The 19,343-nt window shown below is 35.6% G+C and overlaps 1 protein-coding gene across 3 annotated transcripts; it reads right to left on the bottom strand.

Annotated features, from left to right (window-relative positions):
• Positions 1-1,221: 1,221 nt before the first annotated feature.
• LOC127156569 (piggyBac transposable element-derived protein 4) lies at positions 1,222-14,343 on the bottom strand. 3 transcript variants are annotated; one of them, XM_051099515.1, is made up of 4 exons: positions 14,104-14,166; positions 11,775-11,858; positions 10,979-11,607; positions 1,222-4,278 (listed from the first exon to the last, which is right to left on the bottom strand). In XM_051099515.1, the coding sequence occupies exons 3-4, from the start codon at positions 10,987-10,989 to the stop codon at positions 3,108-3,110; spliced, it is 1,182 nt and encodes a 393-aa protein (XP_050955472.1). In that variant the 5' UTR covers positions 10,990-11,607; positions 11,775-11,858; positions 14,104-14,166; the 3' UTR covers positions 1,222-3,107. The 3 variants fall into 3 exon arrangements, with proteins under 3 accessions (XP_050955472.1, XP_050955470.1, XP_050955471.1); XM_051099513.1 differs by lacking the exon at positions 10,979-11,607 and having other exon boundaries at positions 14,104-14,343; XM_051099514.1 differs by lacking the exons at positions 10,979-11,607; positions 11,775-11,858; positions 14,104-14,166 and adding an exon at positions 8,172-10,963.
• Positions 14,344-19,343: the final 5,000 nt, after the last annotated feature.

A 19,343-nucleotide genomic window follows, 5' to 3' on the forward strand; every position in this document is an offset into this window, starting at 1 on the left:
CCGGCTAACACACTACAAACACGCTGCACTCGCGGTTGTACAATAAAAACGAGCGATCAACGAGAGCGAGGGAAGAAAGGAAAGCGGTAGTAGACGTGAATAGAGACGTGAGTGGGAACGCAAATGGCAGGCTAACCGGCAAACGGAATGCTAACGCACAGCGCGGCATTGCACTGGCGGTTATAGATTAAAAACGAGCGATCGGATTAGTTTGATGGATAATAACAGAAATCTGGTGGGGAAAAAAGCTATATTTTATCACTTTAAACAACAGAAAGTAATAGTAAAATAGAGATTTCCTCAGAAGAATAAAACTCTAGGGAGCTACAAACGCACAACACTCTGCAACAGAGTGTTGTGCGTTTGTGCAGGTGTCAAAGACATTCTGGGTGCTTCTCACTTCTTATTTGTGCATCCTCATTTCCTTCCCTCACATCTTAGCTCCACCCTCTTAGGATATGAGGGAAGGATGCAAGGAAAGGAAATGAGGACGGGGAATCAAAGGATGAACATTGGAATATGCTTGACCACTCAAGCGTCATCAGTTGCACTAAAGGGATCTGCGCTTATGTTGTTAAAGTTTGTTATTTAAGGCATTCATAATAAATATTAATAAAACAAGACACCCTAAAATATAAGACATATGGTTTATTTAAACCCCAAAGGTAAAATATAAATGTAAATTATTACAACAGATGTGAAGGGGGAGGAGAATGTATATGTGTGTTAGGTTTTTTTTTTTTTTTTTTTTTTTTTTGCAGAAAAAACTTCCACATAGGATACACCTGTGTGTCCTCGCTCATGACTCCTCGATCCTCGCCTCCTCAAGGTGCAATTAGAGAATTGAGATGTCCTACAAGGTGGCTGAGCTTGATCGTTTTCCGGGTCACATGATGGAGGACATAAGAGCAAGGAAACAAGGAGAGATATTGAGAGGCACCCACAGAGTTTTTCCATTTCTCCTGACCATTAGGTGGCACTGTGCCAAAACCACACTTGAGCTGTTGGTGGCACGTAAGGGCTTGAGTTAGAGACTTAAAAAATGATATGCTTAACGTTAAGACTGTCTTCATCAGTGTGCCAAATTTAATAACTTTCCCTCAATCAGAGGCAGAGGAGGAAACTTCATCGCCGCCTGTTGAATAACCAGTGTTAATTGTCTCCAAAGTTTGTCAGGAATACAGAAACTCAGTGGATTGTCTAATTATAACATGAGACAAATGCCAGTCCAATCATGCCTTTTATTGTGTCAAACTCAGAGTACATGAAATGTCTAGATGATCACACTACACCAAATTTAGGAATAAACAAGGTGAATATTTACATGAGCAGGCATCGACAGACAGTCAGGCTGGTTTGTCTGAATAATTACATAAATCCAGAACACTTATATACTCAATTCAGGATAATTCAAAAATACAATTTACAAAAAAAACGTAACACATTCATTGGTGAGGGTCACTAGTTTAAAAATGGCAAAAGAATGAAAGAAATCTACTTCTAAACACTACAGATAAACACTATTATGAGGAGAGTTTGATTTCTCTTATTCAAGATGATGTTATATTTCCTCCACCAGTGAACTATCACCTAGTTAATTCAAACAGTAAAACAGGTTGATGCATTGTTCCGGCAAGGGATTTCTTACGATATTCTGTTTAGTGCACTCTGGTGCTATTTTCTTCCTGTGGCAGGTGTTTCCTGCTTGTGCCACTTAATCTTGTGAAAGATCAGACTGTAACGCAAGACCTAGAATATAATGTTAGACTCTTTCATCTGGGCTCATGTTTCATTTCTGCACCTCCCCAAGAAGTGTCCCCTCAAATTTCTTCAGGGGGAGGGATTTTCCCAAAATGAAGCCTCAATAGGGCACCGCATCTACATATTGTGTGAATGCACACAGGGCTAAGGACAGCCCAAAAGGACAGGTATGATACTCCTTTAAATGTGAACCCCAAAACTTTCTGTGGGAACATCTTTGGAATTGGAAATATGAATCTTTCAGGTCCACTGAAATAAAGCAGTCTTTCAATCAGACATATGATCTGTTTCCAAGTAATCATCCTGAACGAACATTTTGTCAGAGCATTGTTCAGCCATCTCAGATCTAGAATGGGACGAAGGCTGTCATCCTTCTTCGGTACAAATTAATGGCAGCTGAAGCCTTTTGTAGCAATCTGCTTTTGGGACAACCCCCATAGAACATTTGGACAGAAGACTCTCTATGCCCATTTGCAATACAGGGGCATCTGTGCCGTACTGCAGACATTACTGCACAACTTGAAACAGGCAAATTGGAGAGTCCAACCAAATTTGATCATTTTCAACATCCACTGTGATATACCTGTGAACACGTCCCAAGGCTCTATGCACATTCCTGCAGACTGGGTAAAGCAGCAGTGATATTTTGATGAGTCATTTCTGTTAGTTTTCTATAATATCAGTGAAAGTGAAGAAATATTTTATATTACTTGGAGTAATACATGTGACTACATTACTAAGTCACTACATTGGCTAACTTTTCATGAATATGTAAATATTCCACATCCATTAAAGATAATGGCCTGCTTCCGAATGGGTCTATCAATATCGAAACGACTCTTCTCACATCCTTTACTTTAGCTGCACACTGTAATGGAAAAGGGGGAAAAAAATGGCACGTTCAATGGCACATTTTTGAGCTCCCAGATTTTGACACATCTTTGTGCCATTCCTGGAAACAGTTTCTGTCTAACTGAAGACACAAGTGAACATCACAAGCCTGGCATTTCCAAGGTGTTTGCTGCTTCTTGTCACGCACTGCTTTGCAATGTACACAATTCCGGCGACCAACAGTAGCAATTTTTCTGACGTCTGAAGTCAGCTCAGCTCCTGGAACTGGTACATGGTCTGTGCTGGTCTGTTTTGGTGCGGTTTTCTTTGACACCCCACAGAGCTCTGCAATAAGCTCTTCCATGAACTCTTTGCGAGTCATGTTGCCAAGCAGCTCTTTGTGCAATATGAAAGCATTGGTGGCAGCAATATCCAAGAAGTGTAGAAAGACTTTTCTGTACCACTTCATGGTTTTGTGCTGTATGGTGTAGAATTGCAAGAGCTGATCGGACAGGTCAACACCCCCCCATGTGCTGGTTGTATGCAGACACAGGTGCAGGGCATAGTAAAATCTTTGTCTTCCATGTATCTTGTACTTTGGCTTTTCTTTTCACACGGTCTCCTGTAAAGGCAGCATGGATGGTGGAACAAGCAGACACCTCTTGCGTGTCCATCCACTTCACACACAGAAGGGGACCATCCCGAATCCACCTGATGGATCCCATGGTGGAGTTTTTAGTCAGTGAATTAGCTGTGGTCTTCGGGAAGTCCTTCCTGTGGTCTCTGTAAATCCCACAAGCACCAAACTTCATGGCGAACAAGTCTGTTAAGAGCTTTGGACTTGTGTAGAAATCATCCATGTACACATGATACCCAGAGCCCAAAACTTTACGGTCCAGAAGAGACATCACAGCATCATATGAAAGCCCATGACCTGCAGGAAAATTATTCTTGCCTGTGAAGACAGAGAAGTCCACAGTATATCCATTTGATGAGTCTGAAAGGACAAAAAACTTAAAGCCCAGTTTTGTCATCTTAGTTTTCGAGTATCGTGTCACTTCTGTATTTGCTCTGCACGCCACCAATCTCTCATTCACAACTAAAGTTTTTCTAGGATGATAGAAGGATTTGCACGCAAGACGGATAGTGTCCATGAGGGGTTTGATCCTGAAAAGATGGTCATATCCGGCTTTGCCCCTCTTTTTGTCGTTTTCCTTGTCTCCATCTGGGTGACTCAAGTGCACGTTCCATGAAATGGTGCGGTATCTGTCCCTTGACATAACCATGGCAGGAAAAGGCACAGAGAAAATACTGTCCTGACGCCAGTAGTCAGCGATGGAGCTCATCTTCACTGCAGCCATGTAGAAAATGAGTCCCATGTAGCTGTACAGCTCATCAACACTGACATCTGTCCATTTGTACTTGCGGCCCTTTGCAACTGACTTGGCAGCCTGAGCATTCGTGTTGTGGACCAGATTTGACACGGCGCTCTCTGTGAAAAACAATTTGAAAAGACTCAAAGGAGAGTGAACGTCAGCAGTAGCCAACTGTGGTCCAGGTTCCCGTGCAGGCAGGAACCTCAGAGTCTGTGGAACCTTGTCAACTTCAGTCTCTGCTTTCCATGAAAGAGTCTTGATTTTCTTTGAAACGCATTTCTTTCTTTTGGAAGGTGTTTGGTCACCATCGCTATTAAAAAAAAAAAAAAAAAAAAAAAAAAAACAGCAAATGTGAGCATGTTGACAACAGGAATATAGCCCTACTGAAAAACTATTCTTGTATCAGCTTACACTATTAAACTAGTAGCTGGTCAAAGCTGTCTATTAACTGCTCAACAGCATCACCAACTTAGACCAGCTGACGGACCAGCTTGGCTAGAATGGCACAAGCTTAGCCCTCCATCACCAGCTCAGACAGGCTCCAGCAAGCTTTGGCAGACAACATACAAGCTATAAAGCAGGGGTCGGAAACTTTTATCAGGCGTGCCAACATTGGCATACAGAGAGATAATCAATGGCTCGCAAGCAATAGGGAAAACTGCACACCGACATACATTGAGGTTTTTTTTTTTTTTTTTTTTTTAACTGTGTTGCTTCACAGTAGAAAAAAAAATAAATAAATAAAAAATAAAAAATAAACAAACAAACATGGAACATCTTCCTATGCCTTTAATTACTTATTTGCGACTGACTTGGGTAAAAGCTTGTGAACTATTATGTCTTGGTTAGCTGTCCCCTTCTGACTGGGCTTTTTTCCAGACCAATGTATTTAAATGTAGACTTCTGCCTATAGATGCCTTTTTTAGTATTTAAGCACAGCTTCTAAAAACTGATCTAAATGGCCCCCTTACTCTGTGCACTCTGGACCCTCTAAAAATCAAATACAAAAAAAAAAAAAAAAGAAAGAAAGAAAGAAAGAAAAACCACACCATAACAGGCTGTTGGTTTCGGCGATTTCAAAGTTCTTGTCTGCTGTCCATCTAAACCTAAATAATGAGTCTTACGGATTCACTCAAAATCTGTCTCCTGCCCCATGCATAATTTAGGCCATATGCTGGACCTTATTTTTACTTATGTTTTTTTTTTTTTTTTTGTTTGTTTGTTTGTTTGTTTTGTTTTTCTCTGTACACACTCCGTAAAATAAATGATGCTGGGCTGGTATTTCTGATCATTGCCCTATGGTGTTTGAATCTGTTATATCATATAACCTGCTCATTCTTTCTCAGCCTCTGTGCCCATCCCTTGTGGTGTTCCACAGGGATCCATTTTTGGCCCCTGCTAATCCCCCTCTACCTGCTTCCTGCTTACACAGCATCCAGGTTGTAAGGATCTTGTAATCAGTGTCTTTCATCAGTCCCTTGTTCTCACTGTAAATATAAAGGTGAATATCACTGGATGCTTTAAATTCAAAGTTTTTCCTCCCCAGTGTTCAAGAGATGCTCTGTATGTTTTCGAATAGCTGTGTTTTAGATGCATGTGTGAATATATTGTATGCACTTGGCTAAATGTACATGTTTTGCATCGCAATGCTGCAAAGTTTAAAAGTACAACTTCCAACGGATCTCTTCATTACTTTTTCAATTCATTTTACAACTCGAGAAAAAAAACAAAAAAAAAAAAAAACATGAATATTATGAATATTTCAGATGAAAACATTTGAGCCACAGAGTTTCATAATTAAAAAATCAGTAATCTGTATCCACCTTCCAGAGTTCACTTTAAAAATATTAAATCTGTTTAAAAATATGATGTACAATATTTAACAGGCAATTAAAAAAAAAATAATAATAATTTCACTTTGCAAATCTGCTTCCACTAATTCAGTGCTTCAAATTTGGCAGAAAATTCAGCATTGTACACCTAGGGCCCTTTGATTTCCGCGATGCAGAATCCAGCCATAAAAACGGAATTTACTGAATAACGAAATAAATGTCTGGTTTAACTTGAAGGCATATATATTGACATCTGAAACAGAAAACCCCTATTTTCTGTTTTAAACTTTCACATAGCATATTTAGGTTATATTAACATTAAAAATTCAAATCCAGACTTAGATTTTCAGAGATTTATTATAAAAACTGACTGTAATGGCATTGTTTAACTTTATTAAAAGTATATCTTTTATGTCATTTTTTAATATATATTTTACAAGCTTTTTTTAAACTTTCTAATTAAAACAACAGAATAAGTTGCCAATCAACAAATCAGAATTAAAATTAATGTGTACTACAGAGGTGGCACAGAAGGACAAAATGTGGACTTGTATGTGTATTTTCATGTTTAATGAGGCTCAGAGGTAGCATGAGTGCAATCAAATTCATAAATTCATTCTGAGATAAATGATTTAAGTATAACATTTTGAATATAGAAATATTAAATGAGTTAAATAACTGAAAAGAAGATATTTTTAAAAAATAAATTAAAACTGCCAGTAGGTGCCGGTTTTAATTACTGAATCATATCATTCATTTGATACCTTCCAATGCCTGATTTATTCAGGAATAAAGCAAGTGACTTTTTATGAATGAGTAATTGATTCATTGACTCACTAGATCCATTTAAAAATGCACGTTCATTCATAAAGGAAACAGCTGTGTTTGAATAAAGATGTGCAGTTGTTTAGTTGTGACTTTATTTCTACTATTACTACTACTACTAAAATGAAACAAACATTATTTTTTAGGGTATAATCACACAACATTTCTTTCATGTTTTAATTTTAATAGTAAATTCCCTGTTGCTTCATTTTCAATAATTAAAAGACAAATTAAATGTTTTATGCCTTCATTTGATAACCAGAACATTTTAAATACACAACACAGAATTTCTGAGGGAAAAAAAAAAAAAAAAAAACTTTCATAAGGCTATTTTAAGAATAAATTTGAATAAAATAAGTATGCATTCAAACAATTAGACATGCTAAAATGCAGAATTTGATGATAAAACATATGGTGAGAAAAAAAAAAAAAAAAAACATTTCATAGGGCCCTAAACATGTCATTTTTGTTAAATCTTTATTAAACTGATGTGAAATTGTACAAGTTTCATGATTTTAATTAATTAGACATGCTCTGAGATTAATACAATTTAATTTAACCATTAAAGGGGTCATCGGATGCAAAGTGAAAAGACTTTAATGAAAAGTCTCTAATATATTTTGATTAAAAATTCTCAGTGGTTTTGTAAAATAACATCCTTTTTACCTTGTCAAAATCAGCTCTCCAAAAATCATCTCAAGGGGTTGTTCCTTTAAATGCAAATGAGCTCTGCTCACCCCGCCCCTCTCTTCTCTCTGTGGAGTGATGATCTTGTTTACATTAGCCGTATTTAGCTGCGTTTAGCTGCTAAACTTCCTAACTACCACGTTATAAGGAAAGGCGATCGCAAAGATTCATAAAAAACCCTTATACTCACTTCTGCTGTAAGTGAAGCTGGATCATGAATGATTTGCGTGAACATAGACGGATATATGTAGATCAGGAGATGCATTCCCTTCACAAACAAATGTAATCCACTGCATCTTCAGCGGCTCAGATGTCGAGAGTAAATGATGACCACTATGTTCATTATTACATCCAGCAACAGAACACCTCAATCGCTCAATCTGAGATATTCTTGTCTAACTTACATCCCTGCTCCAGCATCAAAACCTGGAAAGTTACTGGACTGTGACAGCTGATCTGAGGTAAGAGCTCATGTCAATCAACTATCGTGGGAGCGGCCTCTGTCTGTGTAACGCCACAACGACAGGCATCTGAGAAAGACGCAATTTGAAAATGGGATATTATTTTTACAAATTAATTAAAAACCACTGCATGGATTTTTATCATTATAGGGTAGATTTGTACATACACTGCCAACACACATTAATGTTCAAACAACATGTAAAAGTGAACTTAGCATCCAATGACACCTTTAAAAAGGAGTTGAGAAAAATTAAAATGGGAAAAAACTGAATCTAGAAAAATTAAAGCCGAAAAAAAATACATTTGGAAAAAATAAAACGGAATTTGGAAAAAAATAAAACGTATTATTTTATAAGGCCCTATACACCCGGGACCTGCAAGAATAGAAGTAGAATACCAATGCATGATCTCCATCTGCTGTTAGTCAGTCACCAGCAGGTGGCGTAAACAGCTGTTGCTGAAAACAAAAACAAGTAGAACAAGTCATTCATTCACAACAACTGATTTGCAGCAATGGAGCAAATCATAAGTAGAAGTTACGATTATCAGGGCCAGTATGTATATGTTAAAAAGCTGATCAAGACTCAAAAGCTGTATTTACGTTTAATTCAACATCTTCGCGGTTACATTGTTTCCAGTAGCTTTCTCTACATGTAAGCAGCTTTCTCTACCACAAAGGATATTACAATGTTTTTTACCCAACCCTGATGTACATCTGAGGAAGACATATATTGTTTTCAGTTGCCTTGTTTCATTAAATTTGTATCATGGCTTGTGTGACGCTGTGTTGTAATAACGGGGTTTCCCTCATATGTCACACTTCACGTGCCTTAATGAACCAATACAGTGATAAAGGCCAACCTCAGCGTACACCTTACTGAGAATTCACTTCCCGAATGTGCAATGCTGAATTTTCTGCCAAAATTGAATTTGTGGAAGCGAATTTGCAAAGTGAAATAAAACGGACTGAAAATTGCCTGTGGGATATTATGCACTGCATTTTTAAACAGATTGAATATTTTGAAAGAGAACTCCAGAAAGTGAATATGAATTATTGAATTTTTAGTTATGAAAATGTGTGAAAAGTTTTGAACTTGTCCTTCATACCATTAATTGAGAAGTGACAAATTTGTTTTCTGTGAAACTGATCAAAATTAAGTGTAAGTTTAAAACAAGTTTATGATTAAAACAAGAACAATGGGTTTGTCAATGGGTTTAGAAAAACAAAAAAAGCTTTATTTAGAGGGAAAAATAAGTTATTATACCCCAAGACTTAATTTTGCATTACACACACACACACACACACACACACACACAAACACACATGTTTGTTTTTGTGAATTGTGGGGACTTTCCATAGACTTCTATAGATTTTGTACTGACCAAACGATATTGTCTATCCCCTAACCCAACCCTAACCCTAAACCTAGCCCTCACAGAAAACATGTTTGCATCGTTACACTTTCAGATAAACATCATTTACTATTTTTAATCATTTTTTAACATTGTGGGGACCGCAGGCCAGTTCCCACAATGTCAAAAATTTCAGGTTTTACTATCATTGTGGGGACATTTGGTCCCCACTATGTAGCAAAAACAAGTACACACACACACACACACACACACACACACACACACACACACACACACACACAAAAAAAAAAAAAATGTTGTATCTTTATCATTAAAAAATAAGAACAAAGATACACATTACAAATAAACATAATACAAATAAAACAAACAGTGCTTTATTTGTCAGGTACAGTAGGTGTATTTAGCAGTAGCATTCAAGAAATTCGATTAACTATTATAAAAAAGTGAAACACTATATAAAAAAGTGAGTTTTTTTTGTTTGTTTGTTTGTTTGTTTGTTTGTTTGGGTGTGTGTGTGTGTGTGTGTGTTTTGTTGTTTCATTATCATTAACGTTGAACGTTATCTATTTGATAATTTATATTATTAAGGTCACTAGGGACTAGGGGTGCTCCAATCAGGATTTTAGAGGCTGATCACCAATTACTGATCACAGGAAGCAGTATCTTCCGATCAGATTTTATTTTATTATTATTATTATTTATTTAGTTATCTAGTTATTTATTTATTTATATTTTTTAATGGGGGAATCCACCTCTTAGTTGGCTCTTGTGAGAGGTGAGATTTTTGTTTCTTTCTCAAGGGTGGAGGGAAGCATCTTTTTTTTTTTTACATTTTTCAAAAAATATATATGTATCTCACCTAATTGTTTGATCATGCAGTGCATTTTTGTTTTTATAATAGCTTAAACACAGCACAAGCCTGATTTCCACAAACACATTTATCAATTTTCTTTTTATTTCAAATCCATACATTGTTATTGAAAATGCTTTTTCAACATTGTGATTTTTTATTTATTTATTTATTACAGTAATACAGTACAGTAATCTTCCTTAGGCACGTTTAAACGCAATAAATATAAGCAATACATTATTCAATGCTTTTTACTTTTGCATATACTACTAGATTTATATATTTAGTTGCTCAATCAAGTGGCAAAACATTTAAGCTATTCTTCTTATGTTAATCATAAACATTCCAAATTAAAACTTACCATTGACAGAAACAGTCAGTTCTGGCACTGGCACAGAGTGGCACTGGAATGCGATTTTTTTATTTTATTTTATTTTATTTATTTATTTACGGTTTGAAGTGTTTTTTTTTTATGTTGTTGTTGTTGTTTTTTAATAGATTAAACAATGATGTTCTCAATTTGGATCACCTATTATTCAGTTACTTTTCCTATTGTTCTATGTTTTGTTTTTTGTTTTTTTTTTGTAGAATCGGTTCAGTAGTATCGTGATATTTTAGTCAGGTATCGTATCAAAGTCAAATTTTTGGAATAATGACAGCACTAGTGCATACATCATTCAATGCTATGGCAATCAATTTAAGACGTTCTGCTTTGATTTAAGGCCTTTTTATAACCTGCAGAACCTTGTTTTAGTGAATAGTAATGTAAATGCAGCAGTACAATTTTATTAAATGTAAATACACTACATGCAAGTTTGTTTGTTTTGTATACAAATAGACAAACTTTTACACACTGTTATACACACACGTAACACAGGAAGATGTGTTACTTTTTAACATAGATTGTGCAGTTTTCTGCACACCAGTTTAAAGGAGAAGTTCACTTCCAGAAAAAAAAAAAAAACAGATAATTTACTCACCCCCTTGTCATCCAAGATGTTCATGTCTTTCTTTCTTCAATGAATAAGAAATTATGTTTAATATGAATAAGAAATGTTTATGTTCAAGATGAGACAAATGCTCATCTTGTCTCGTCTCTGCAATGCACACGTGTACTCTGTGTAATCTGGGTCAATACAGTTAGGGTATGTTGAAAAACTCCCATCTCGTTTTCTTCGTCAAAGTCCAAATCATCCTACATCGCCGTTTTACTGTTTTTTTTTTTTTGTTTTGTTTTGTTCTGTTTTGTTTTACTTTTGTAAAGGGCATTTGATCTTCTTTGCATGTTCACTTTGTAAACACTGGGTCGGTACTTCTGCAGCAATGTAGGATGATTTTGAAGTTGGGGAAGAAAACGAGACGGGGCACATACCCTAACTGTACTGACTGTACTGAACTTGTCTTACTTAGACAAGAGGAGCATTTGAGGTTAAAAAGTGTATAAACTCAACTTGTTTTGAAAATGACCAATTGTTTCACTAGATAAGACCCTTCTTCCTCGGCTGGGATCATTTAGAGCCTTTTAAACTGCATGTTGGAAGTTCAAACTTGGGGGCACCACTGAAGTCCATTATATGGAGATAATTCCTGAATTCTTTAAAGAATTTACCTGAAACAAAATTCATATTCAAACCAATTTTCTTTCTGAAGATAAGTTGTAAAACAACGTATGTTGTTAAGTCGCTATGTACTCTGAGGACTTGTTTGTAAGATTCAAAAGTTCCTTGCCTTAATGAATGCAGATTAACCAAACCAACTACAAAAATGTACACTTACTCTTTAAGATTCTCGACCGCGCTGAAAGCTGAAGGATGCTTGTGTGCCGTCCTTGTGTGAGGTGCACGTGAAGGCACCACTTTCCTATAGAAAAGTACAAATAGTTGTAAACATTTATTAACTTAGGTTGTCCAAAGTAGCATACCTGTGCATTTAATTTATAAATTATGGACGGTTTATAGCTTTAGGTACGCTCTTTATGACTTTTTGGTTTTTTATAGTGCTTATATCATTTTCAAAGTGTATACACCTAAGCAGATACAGTTGAGGTCAAAAGTTAACATACACCTTGCAGAATTTGCAAAATGTTAATTATTTTACCAAAAAAGGACAGAACAAAATGCATGCTATTTTATATTTAGTACTGAACTGAATAAGATATTTCAAATAAAAGACATTAACATATAAACAACAAAAGAAAATAATAGTTGCATTTATAAAAATGACCTTGTTGAAAAGTTTACATACCCTTGATTCTTAATACTGTGTTGTTACCTGAATGAACAGCTGTTTTTGTTGTTGTTGTGTTTGTTTAGTGATAGTTGTTCATGAGTCCCTTGTTTGTCCTGAACAGTTAAACTGCTGCTGTTCTTCAGGGAAAAAATCTTCAGGTCCCACAAATTATTTGGTTTTTACAGCATTTTGTGTATTCGAACCCTTTCCAACAATGACTGTATGATTTTGAGATCCATCTTTTCACACTGAGGATAACTGAGGGACTCATATGCAACTATTACAGAAGGTTCAAACACTCACTGATGCTCCAGATGCCTTAAGAACTGGGGTGAGAACTTTTTGAATTTGAAGATCAGGGTAAATTTAACTTATTTTGTCTACAGGGAAACATGTAGAGTATCTTTTGCAGTTTCTGAAGGGCAGAAATAAATGGGGGGAGGAGGAAAAAAAAATATTATATTCAGGCAAAATAAAAACAATGTACACATCTTCATGTGTTCAAATGTTTAGACCCTCAGCTCTTTATGCATGGTTTTTCCTTCTGGAGCATCAGTGAGTGTTTGAACCTTCTGTAATAGTCCCTCAGTGTGAAAAGATGGATCTCAAAAATCCTCAAAAATCCATCCACGTCCATCCTAGTCATTAGAAGAGAACAAGAATATGTGGGCCCTGAAGGATGTCACTGAAGTACAGCAGACAGTTTTGGCAGTTTAACTGTTCAGAACAAACATCACTTAAAACACAAAAACAAACAATAATAATAGTAATTAGCAATATATATATATATATATATATATGTGTGTGTGTGTATGTATATGTATATGTATGTGTGTGTGTGTGTGTATCATTCAAGTAACAACACAGTATTTAAGAATCAAGTGTATGTAAACTTTTGAATGGGGTCATTTGTATAAATTAATCTATTATTTTCTCTTATGGACTACATGTAAAATATTTTATGTGAAATATCTTATTCAGGCCAGTACTTAAAAACAAACAAACAAAAAATGATAGCATGCACTTTACATGATCCCTCTTATTTTGGTAAAATAATTAACATTTTGCAGATGCCTCAACTGTATTTGCAACAGAGATGCAAACTCATCAGCGGTGGAAAAGGGGGTAAATACGCTTTGTTGACACATTAACTGGAGGGGAAAAAAGCAGATTCAGAATTTTAAAACTATGCACTAGACGTGGAAATACGAAACTTAGCAGTATAACAAACAAACATTTTATTAAAACAGCGAATAAGAGAGGAAATAGCTAATTCGCGCGAAAACTCCTGTTATAAATGAGTGATCTAACTACACACTTAACAACGAATGCCTAATCTCTATGCTTTGTTTGCTATAATGTGAGGAATTCCGAGCATGTGGAACTTGGTAAATGTGTGTAAACAAAAACTGGATGTTCTTTGACGACACTCGGACAAATCTAATTCTGGCGAAATCTGATTGGCCATTGCTGTCAACAGACATGCCTGTGATTGGCTACACCGCTCAACTCGTTGCAAATAGAACCACTTGTAACTTGAAGTCAGAGCACGCACACATGGAAAAAAAAAAAATACACACATGAGCATTTAAAAACAGTTCTTTTTAACTCATTGGATCTACGCGAAATACACAAACAACATTCTGGATTCAAAACAAGGTGACAAGTTTGCATCCCTTTTGCAAACACAGCTAATCTTCGTAAATTAGCCAGTATTTCAGAGTAAACACCCACCTTAATCTAGCCAAAACTGCGCCACTGAAACACAGTCTATCCACTCGCTTTTATTTTCAATCATACAGAACGAGCATATGCATTTATTATGTAACGAATATGCGACACTAATAACAAACGCAAGTAAGAATAAACAACTCACTCGTCCGCGATTGCATCTTCCGCTGGATCAAATCTCTCCTCAAAATGCAGGCGTTCATCGTCGTATTCTCCTTCTTCTTCCGAAGAAAGGCTGCATTCTTCCTCACTGTCCAGATTTGTCTGAGCAGCTTCCTTTCGTGCGCGGCGTGGCATCGTGATATAAAAAGTCTATACAGTATTTTTTTTTTCTTTGTGTTGTTTTCGTTTTTTGGCGGCTAGCAAACTGTTTCCTCTTCTTCTTCTTCTTCTTTGACGTTACTGTCGGATGGTTAACCAGCTTTGGTGCTTATTCCGCCACCTAATGGGATGCAGTGTGAGGCATTGCTAAGAGGAGAAAAAACAAATCTATGTTTTGTTACTTTGTTGCTTTCTAAAAACTTAAAACAGCTTCACAACTTTTGTAAGAACTGTTTAGAATATTCTGCAAAGTTAAAACATTTATGCCAACATCATTTATTTCATAAGCCATACAACTGATTAATACATACTCTGCAGTTTCTGTAAGTCCACATTGACCAGAATCATGTTTCTCTTTATGTATATTTATTTGCAGCTTATTCAATAAATATTCTAACGTCATGTTCCAGTACTTTAACTTCAAGCATTTGTTGTTCATTGGTATATTCTCAATATTGCAACAGCACATGTTCAGCAGTTTCAAAAATCCCACAATGCATAATCAGTTCAGATGTTTCTTAATTGCATGAATAGATTCCGCTATTTCTTTCATTTCCTGTCCATTATTATTTTAAGTAGTTCTTTTTCCATATTCCCAACTTTTTAAAAACATTGCCTTTTTATTGGTTGTTCATTATTGTGCCCTTTTAATGTTGCCCAATATAGCATTTTCATTTGTTTATGTCTTATTTCCAATTGTTTCCAACAGCATTACTCTTCCGCTTGGTCTTCTTGTTCATTTGAGTTTAATGGTGGTTGGAGTGTGAAGCGTTGCTGTAGAACATATAATTTATTTTATTTATTTATTTGTTCGTTTGTTTGTAAGGTTAAACTCAGTGATTCTAGGATTTTCATTTTAGGGGGGCTCAGCCCCCAGTTCGGGAATAATAACAATCAATCAATCAATAAATAAATAAATAAATAAATAAATGTTTGACTAATAGGGGTGGTATACTATACTTACTGCAATATTGCACTGTATTGTATAGATAAGTATTTTTTTATTTGATTACTGAATAAGCCAAATACAAGTCTTTCTGATCTCACACCTGTTTACTGTACAAATACAAAATTTTACTGTTTGCATTTCTAGTACAAGCCTCTTTCCTTAGCTGAAGTATGCAAACCTCTTTGCCACATGCACTAGAAACTACTGAAAGTTACATTTTCAAATGAAAATGGCAACATGATCGCTTTATAAAGTATGCGTTTATGTGCTTTTCGCTGGAGGAAACAGCTGTGGTGTGATGAGGGGTGAACACAGTGAAAACAGTCTACAGTAGATGGGGAACCAATTTCTCCCCCATGATATTTTATATATTGCATTTAAACTGCACGGATGCAGATATTATAATCTATCGATAAACACAGACCTTGTCCTTTGTTTTTCGCTCTGTAAGAACGTGCTGAAAGAAAGACGGGGAGGAGCCGATCGAATTCTACTGCAATTTTCATATGAAATTTAAAGAGGACTGAGGAGATCACAAATCTGTGCACAGTTTATGGAGCTAATCGCAACATTTTAGGGGGGCTGGGTAGTCAGTTTAAATGGCCTATGGCCTAGCAACGCCCATGGTTAAACGCTTTAGTTCCAACACATACAAGATGTAACTCTAACCTTTTTTGTTATTATAACCAACCTATTTATGCTAAACAGTTTCTGGTAGCCTAATCAACACTGCACAATCCTGTATTATGTTTACCAGTTTACCACTTATTTGTAAGAAATTGTTATTGTTTATCAAAACACTGTGTCAGTTCTGTCTACTTTTAATGCAAATGTCACTTGAAATGTTTGTTTAAAGGTACAGCTCAACTTAATTATCTTGCCCATGAAAACAAATGCATTCACACAGAGGACACATAAAGACATGACTATGTTTATATGAGAATAAATTTGAGATTTTACATCAAGGTTTACATGGACCAGGGGTGTATACCAGAAAGCAAGGTTAACTTACCATCTGCTAAACCCTGAACTCTCGATTGATTAACCCAAACATTGCTTACTCAAGGTATGCTGGTTCTAAAAACGTGTTCGGGAGTATGTCCCTGGTTAACACGCAAGACATTCTCAACAGAGTGATGAAATGACAAGCCACTATGGAAACGGGGCCTGCATCCCAATGTACATACTGTCCACCCTAAGATAGGCAGATAGGGTGGATAGTATGCACATTGCGTAGCTCTAGCTACTGGGCATGCGCACTTAAATCTAATGTTATTTTTGTCACACTGTACAACAATAAAACTGTTTTTGTATTATAGTAAGGGCTAAGTTTAGGGTTGGGGTAGGTGTAGACGTTAAAAAAAAAAAAAACTGAATCCAATAGGTCCTATATATATATATATATATATATATATATATATATATACATATATATAATTATTATTATTATACCCTCATTGGGGGCTGATCCCCCATCATCATTATACAAAGTTTGGTTTTAAAAAAAGAAACCTGAAACAAACTTATTTGAGAGTTCCCTCCAAACACTTTATAAGGGGTGTTTTTGATGTGTTTTACATACACTTGGTGAAATTAATCTTAACCTTCTGACATTCAGCTATGGACTTTTGTCCTCTGTAGTGGACATTATATTCTAGTGAATTTCTGAAACCTTAAATGTCACCGTTTTACATCTGGATGCCGTCTTAAGAGCACATTCAGGACTCTTCAGAGATACTAAATGTTTAGAAGTTTCACCATGACCACTCCATCTCTGTGGTCTTTAAAAATGACTGACGTTAATTGAGTGATCAAATTTAACACACTTATGCAAATATGATTACATTTTTGCAATGATGGTTTTTCCTAAATCAACATTTCAGGTAAATGTTATGGGGTTGCTATCAATAGATAACACTTTAAAAATGACTACATGTGACCTTACATGTTCGAGTTTATGTTATATTTATCATCTAGAGAGAGAGAGAAAAAAAAAAATTACACTTGCTCTGATGTCACACATTGATGGGCACATGCTCCACAAACTCAGGATCAAAACCAGGATCAAAAGAAATTTGATGATCAGCATCATGGTGTTTTGGTTTTGTCAACTGGAAACTAATCCTGTAACTCTAAATGTTCAACTACCATCATAGAAAAAGTCCCAGGATATGCATGTTTATTTTGGGAGACACACAAAGTGAATATATATAAAATATATTGAAATATATTGAAAAAATATAATGAAATATTATTTTAATTGGCAATATTTTCATAATAATTTTTCATATATACATGAAGAGTTCAGATGCAAAACCAGTTAAAAGCCATCTCGGTCAAAAATGAGATAATGATACTGAGTGAATGCTCTCGACACATATACATCCATCAAATACTTTTTCTTCAAACTCACTAAAATGCCAGCCTCAGCCTAATCAGAAGTACTGGTACTTGCATAGAAACCTATACAGCTGAGCCTGAAAAAATGCATTTTTTTAAAGAAAGACGTCAGATGGATTTAGCTGGATTTGCATTTATATATGTAAAAATATTGCCAATTATTACTTGCAACATGAGAAATTATTACTTATTGCACACATACTGCGTAAAACAAAATCGTATATCATATCATTATGTTATAACCAGTATAACAGTAGAAAAACATCATATACAAAGTTTGGTTAAAAAAAAAAAAAAAAAAAGATGATTCAAAAACACCTTTTTACGCCCACAAAAAGAAAAAGTTCTCAGGGTTCCTACACATTTTCCATTACAAAGTTCTGTACTTTTCCAGACTCATATTTCCAAACCTCTCAAAATATTTTCAGACCATATTTAACATAAATGGCTCATAGAGCATTATATTTCATATATAGTACAGTCATCTGTAAATATTTTTCCTCCCTGTTTTCTTGAAGTGATAACATACAGAGCCTTTAAAATAATAAATAAAGCAATAAATAATACTGACTTTTTCATGCACACAAGCAACTGTTTTGCGCCCTTGAGAAATTGCATGCTTATGCAATACAAGCATTTCTAGTTTTACATAACCTATGTCTTTGTGAATCATTGCCATCTTACAATGAATAAAATGAGAGTCTGGATGCACATGAACAACAGAGATCGACTTGCTCAAAATTTGGCTACCATAAAGGCCCTGATATACTTCGAACGAATTCGAAGAACGAACTATGATGTCATTTCGAACAAAATCAGGCCAAAACGAAGTTCGTTCTGAGATTTTTTCGCCAGTTCAAACAGCTCACCAAAGCAAACTTTTGGGGGAAGTTTTGGCTCCTAAACATCTTAGGGCTACCATTGGTTCATGGCCATTACGCAGTCGGAGAGTGTGTACTTTCCTAATAAAAGCCAAATTTGAAACACTTTTTACAGTACAAATCTTTTTATAGACCCTTGACCTTGACTAATTTTAGGCCATCACCCCTTTTTGTATCATTGTTTCTCTGCAACCACAGAGGATGTGTTAAATTGGACAATAGGCCTTGTTTTTATCATATTAAAGGTACCACCTAGGTCTCTTTAATACATAGTCTGTGGCAGCCAAGAAACCACACCACAAAATGGGCTGATGGCACAATAGGTGGCTCAGTCTGCATCCTGTATGTTTACTGTTTGCGTGCACGCACATAAAAGTCTCTAATTTTTTTTACCTTTGGAAAGGTCCTTGAAGCTACGTAATAGACGTCACAGTTACGTCACTTGCAGCTGTGCACGCATAGTGCAGAATTGCATTAAATATTATTTAACCCTCTGGTTGTGTTCGGGTCAAATTGACCCGGAAAAGATTTTCTTTTTCCCGAAAATACTAGTTAATGTTATCACATTGGACTCAAACTTACTGGCTTTGGTCACACTAGGTATAAGTACTTCCCTGATTTTTTTTTTTTTTTCCAAATTTTCGTAATTTTTTGTGGGTTTTATTTCACCTAGTCACACTTGTGGTGTTCCTGGTCAAAAATGACTGGACTCCAAACAATTGCTTATAAATCTGTCATTATGCTATATTATCATCAAAAATTGGATTCAGTCTTTTTGTCAGTCTTGTTTTCTTTCATTTAGGATTGGTTTTGTGTTTCTATTTGTATCTGATT

The sequence above is a fragment of the Labeo rohita genome, chromosome 25 (genome assembly GCF_022985175.1).
Source record: "Labeo rohita strain BAU-BD-2019 chromosome 25, IGBB_LRoh.1.0, whole genome shotgun sequence".
NCBI lineage: Eukaryota > Metazoa > Chordata > Actinopteri > Cypriniformes > Cyprinidae > Labeo > Labeo rohita.

Bases quoted from the DNA above. Each gene is read 5' to 3' on its own strand.
- LOC127156569 (XM_051099513.1), bottom strand. From the start codon at position 14,255: ATGCCACGCCGCGCACGAAAGGAAGCTGCTCAGACAAATCTGGACAGT. The intron at 11,859-14,103 runs GTGAGTTGTTTA...ACTTTTCTATAG, and splicing joins GAAGATGCAATCGCGGACGA to GAAAGTGGTGCCTTCACGTG. The intron at 4,279-11,774 runs GTAAGTGTACAT...TTTTTTTAATAG, and splicing joins GCGGTCGAGAATCTTAAAGA to CGATGGTGACCAAACACCTT.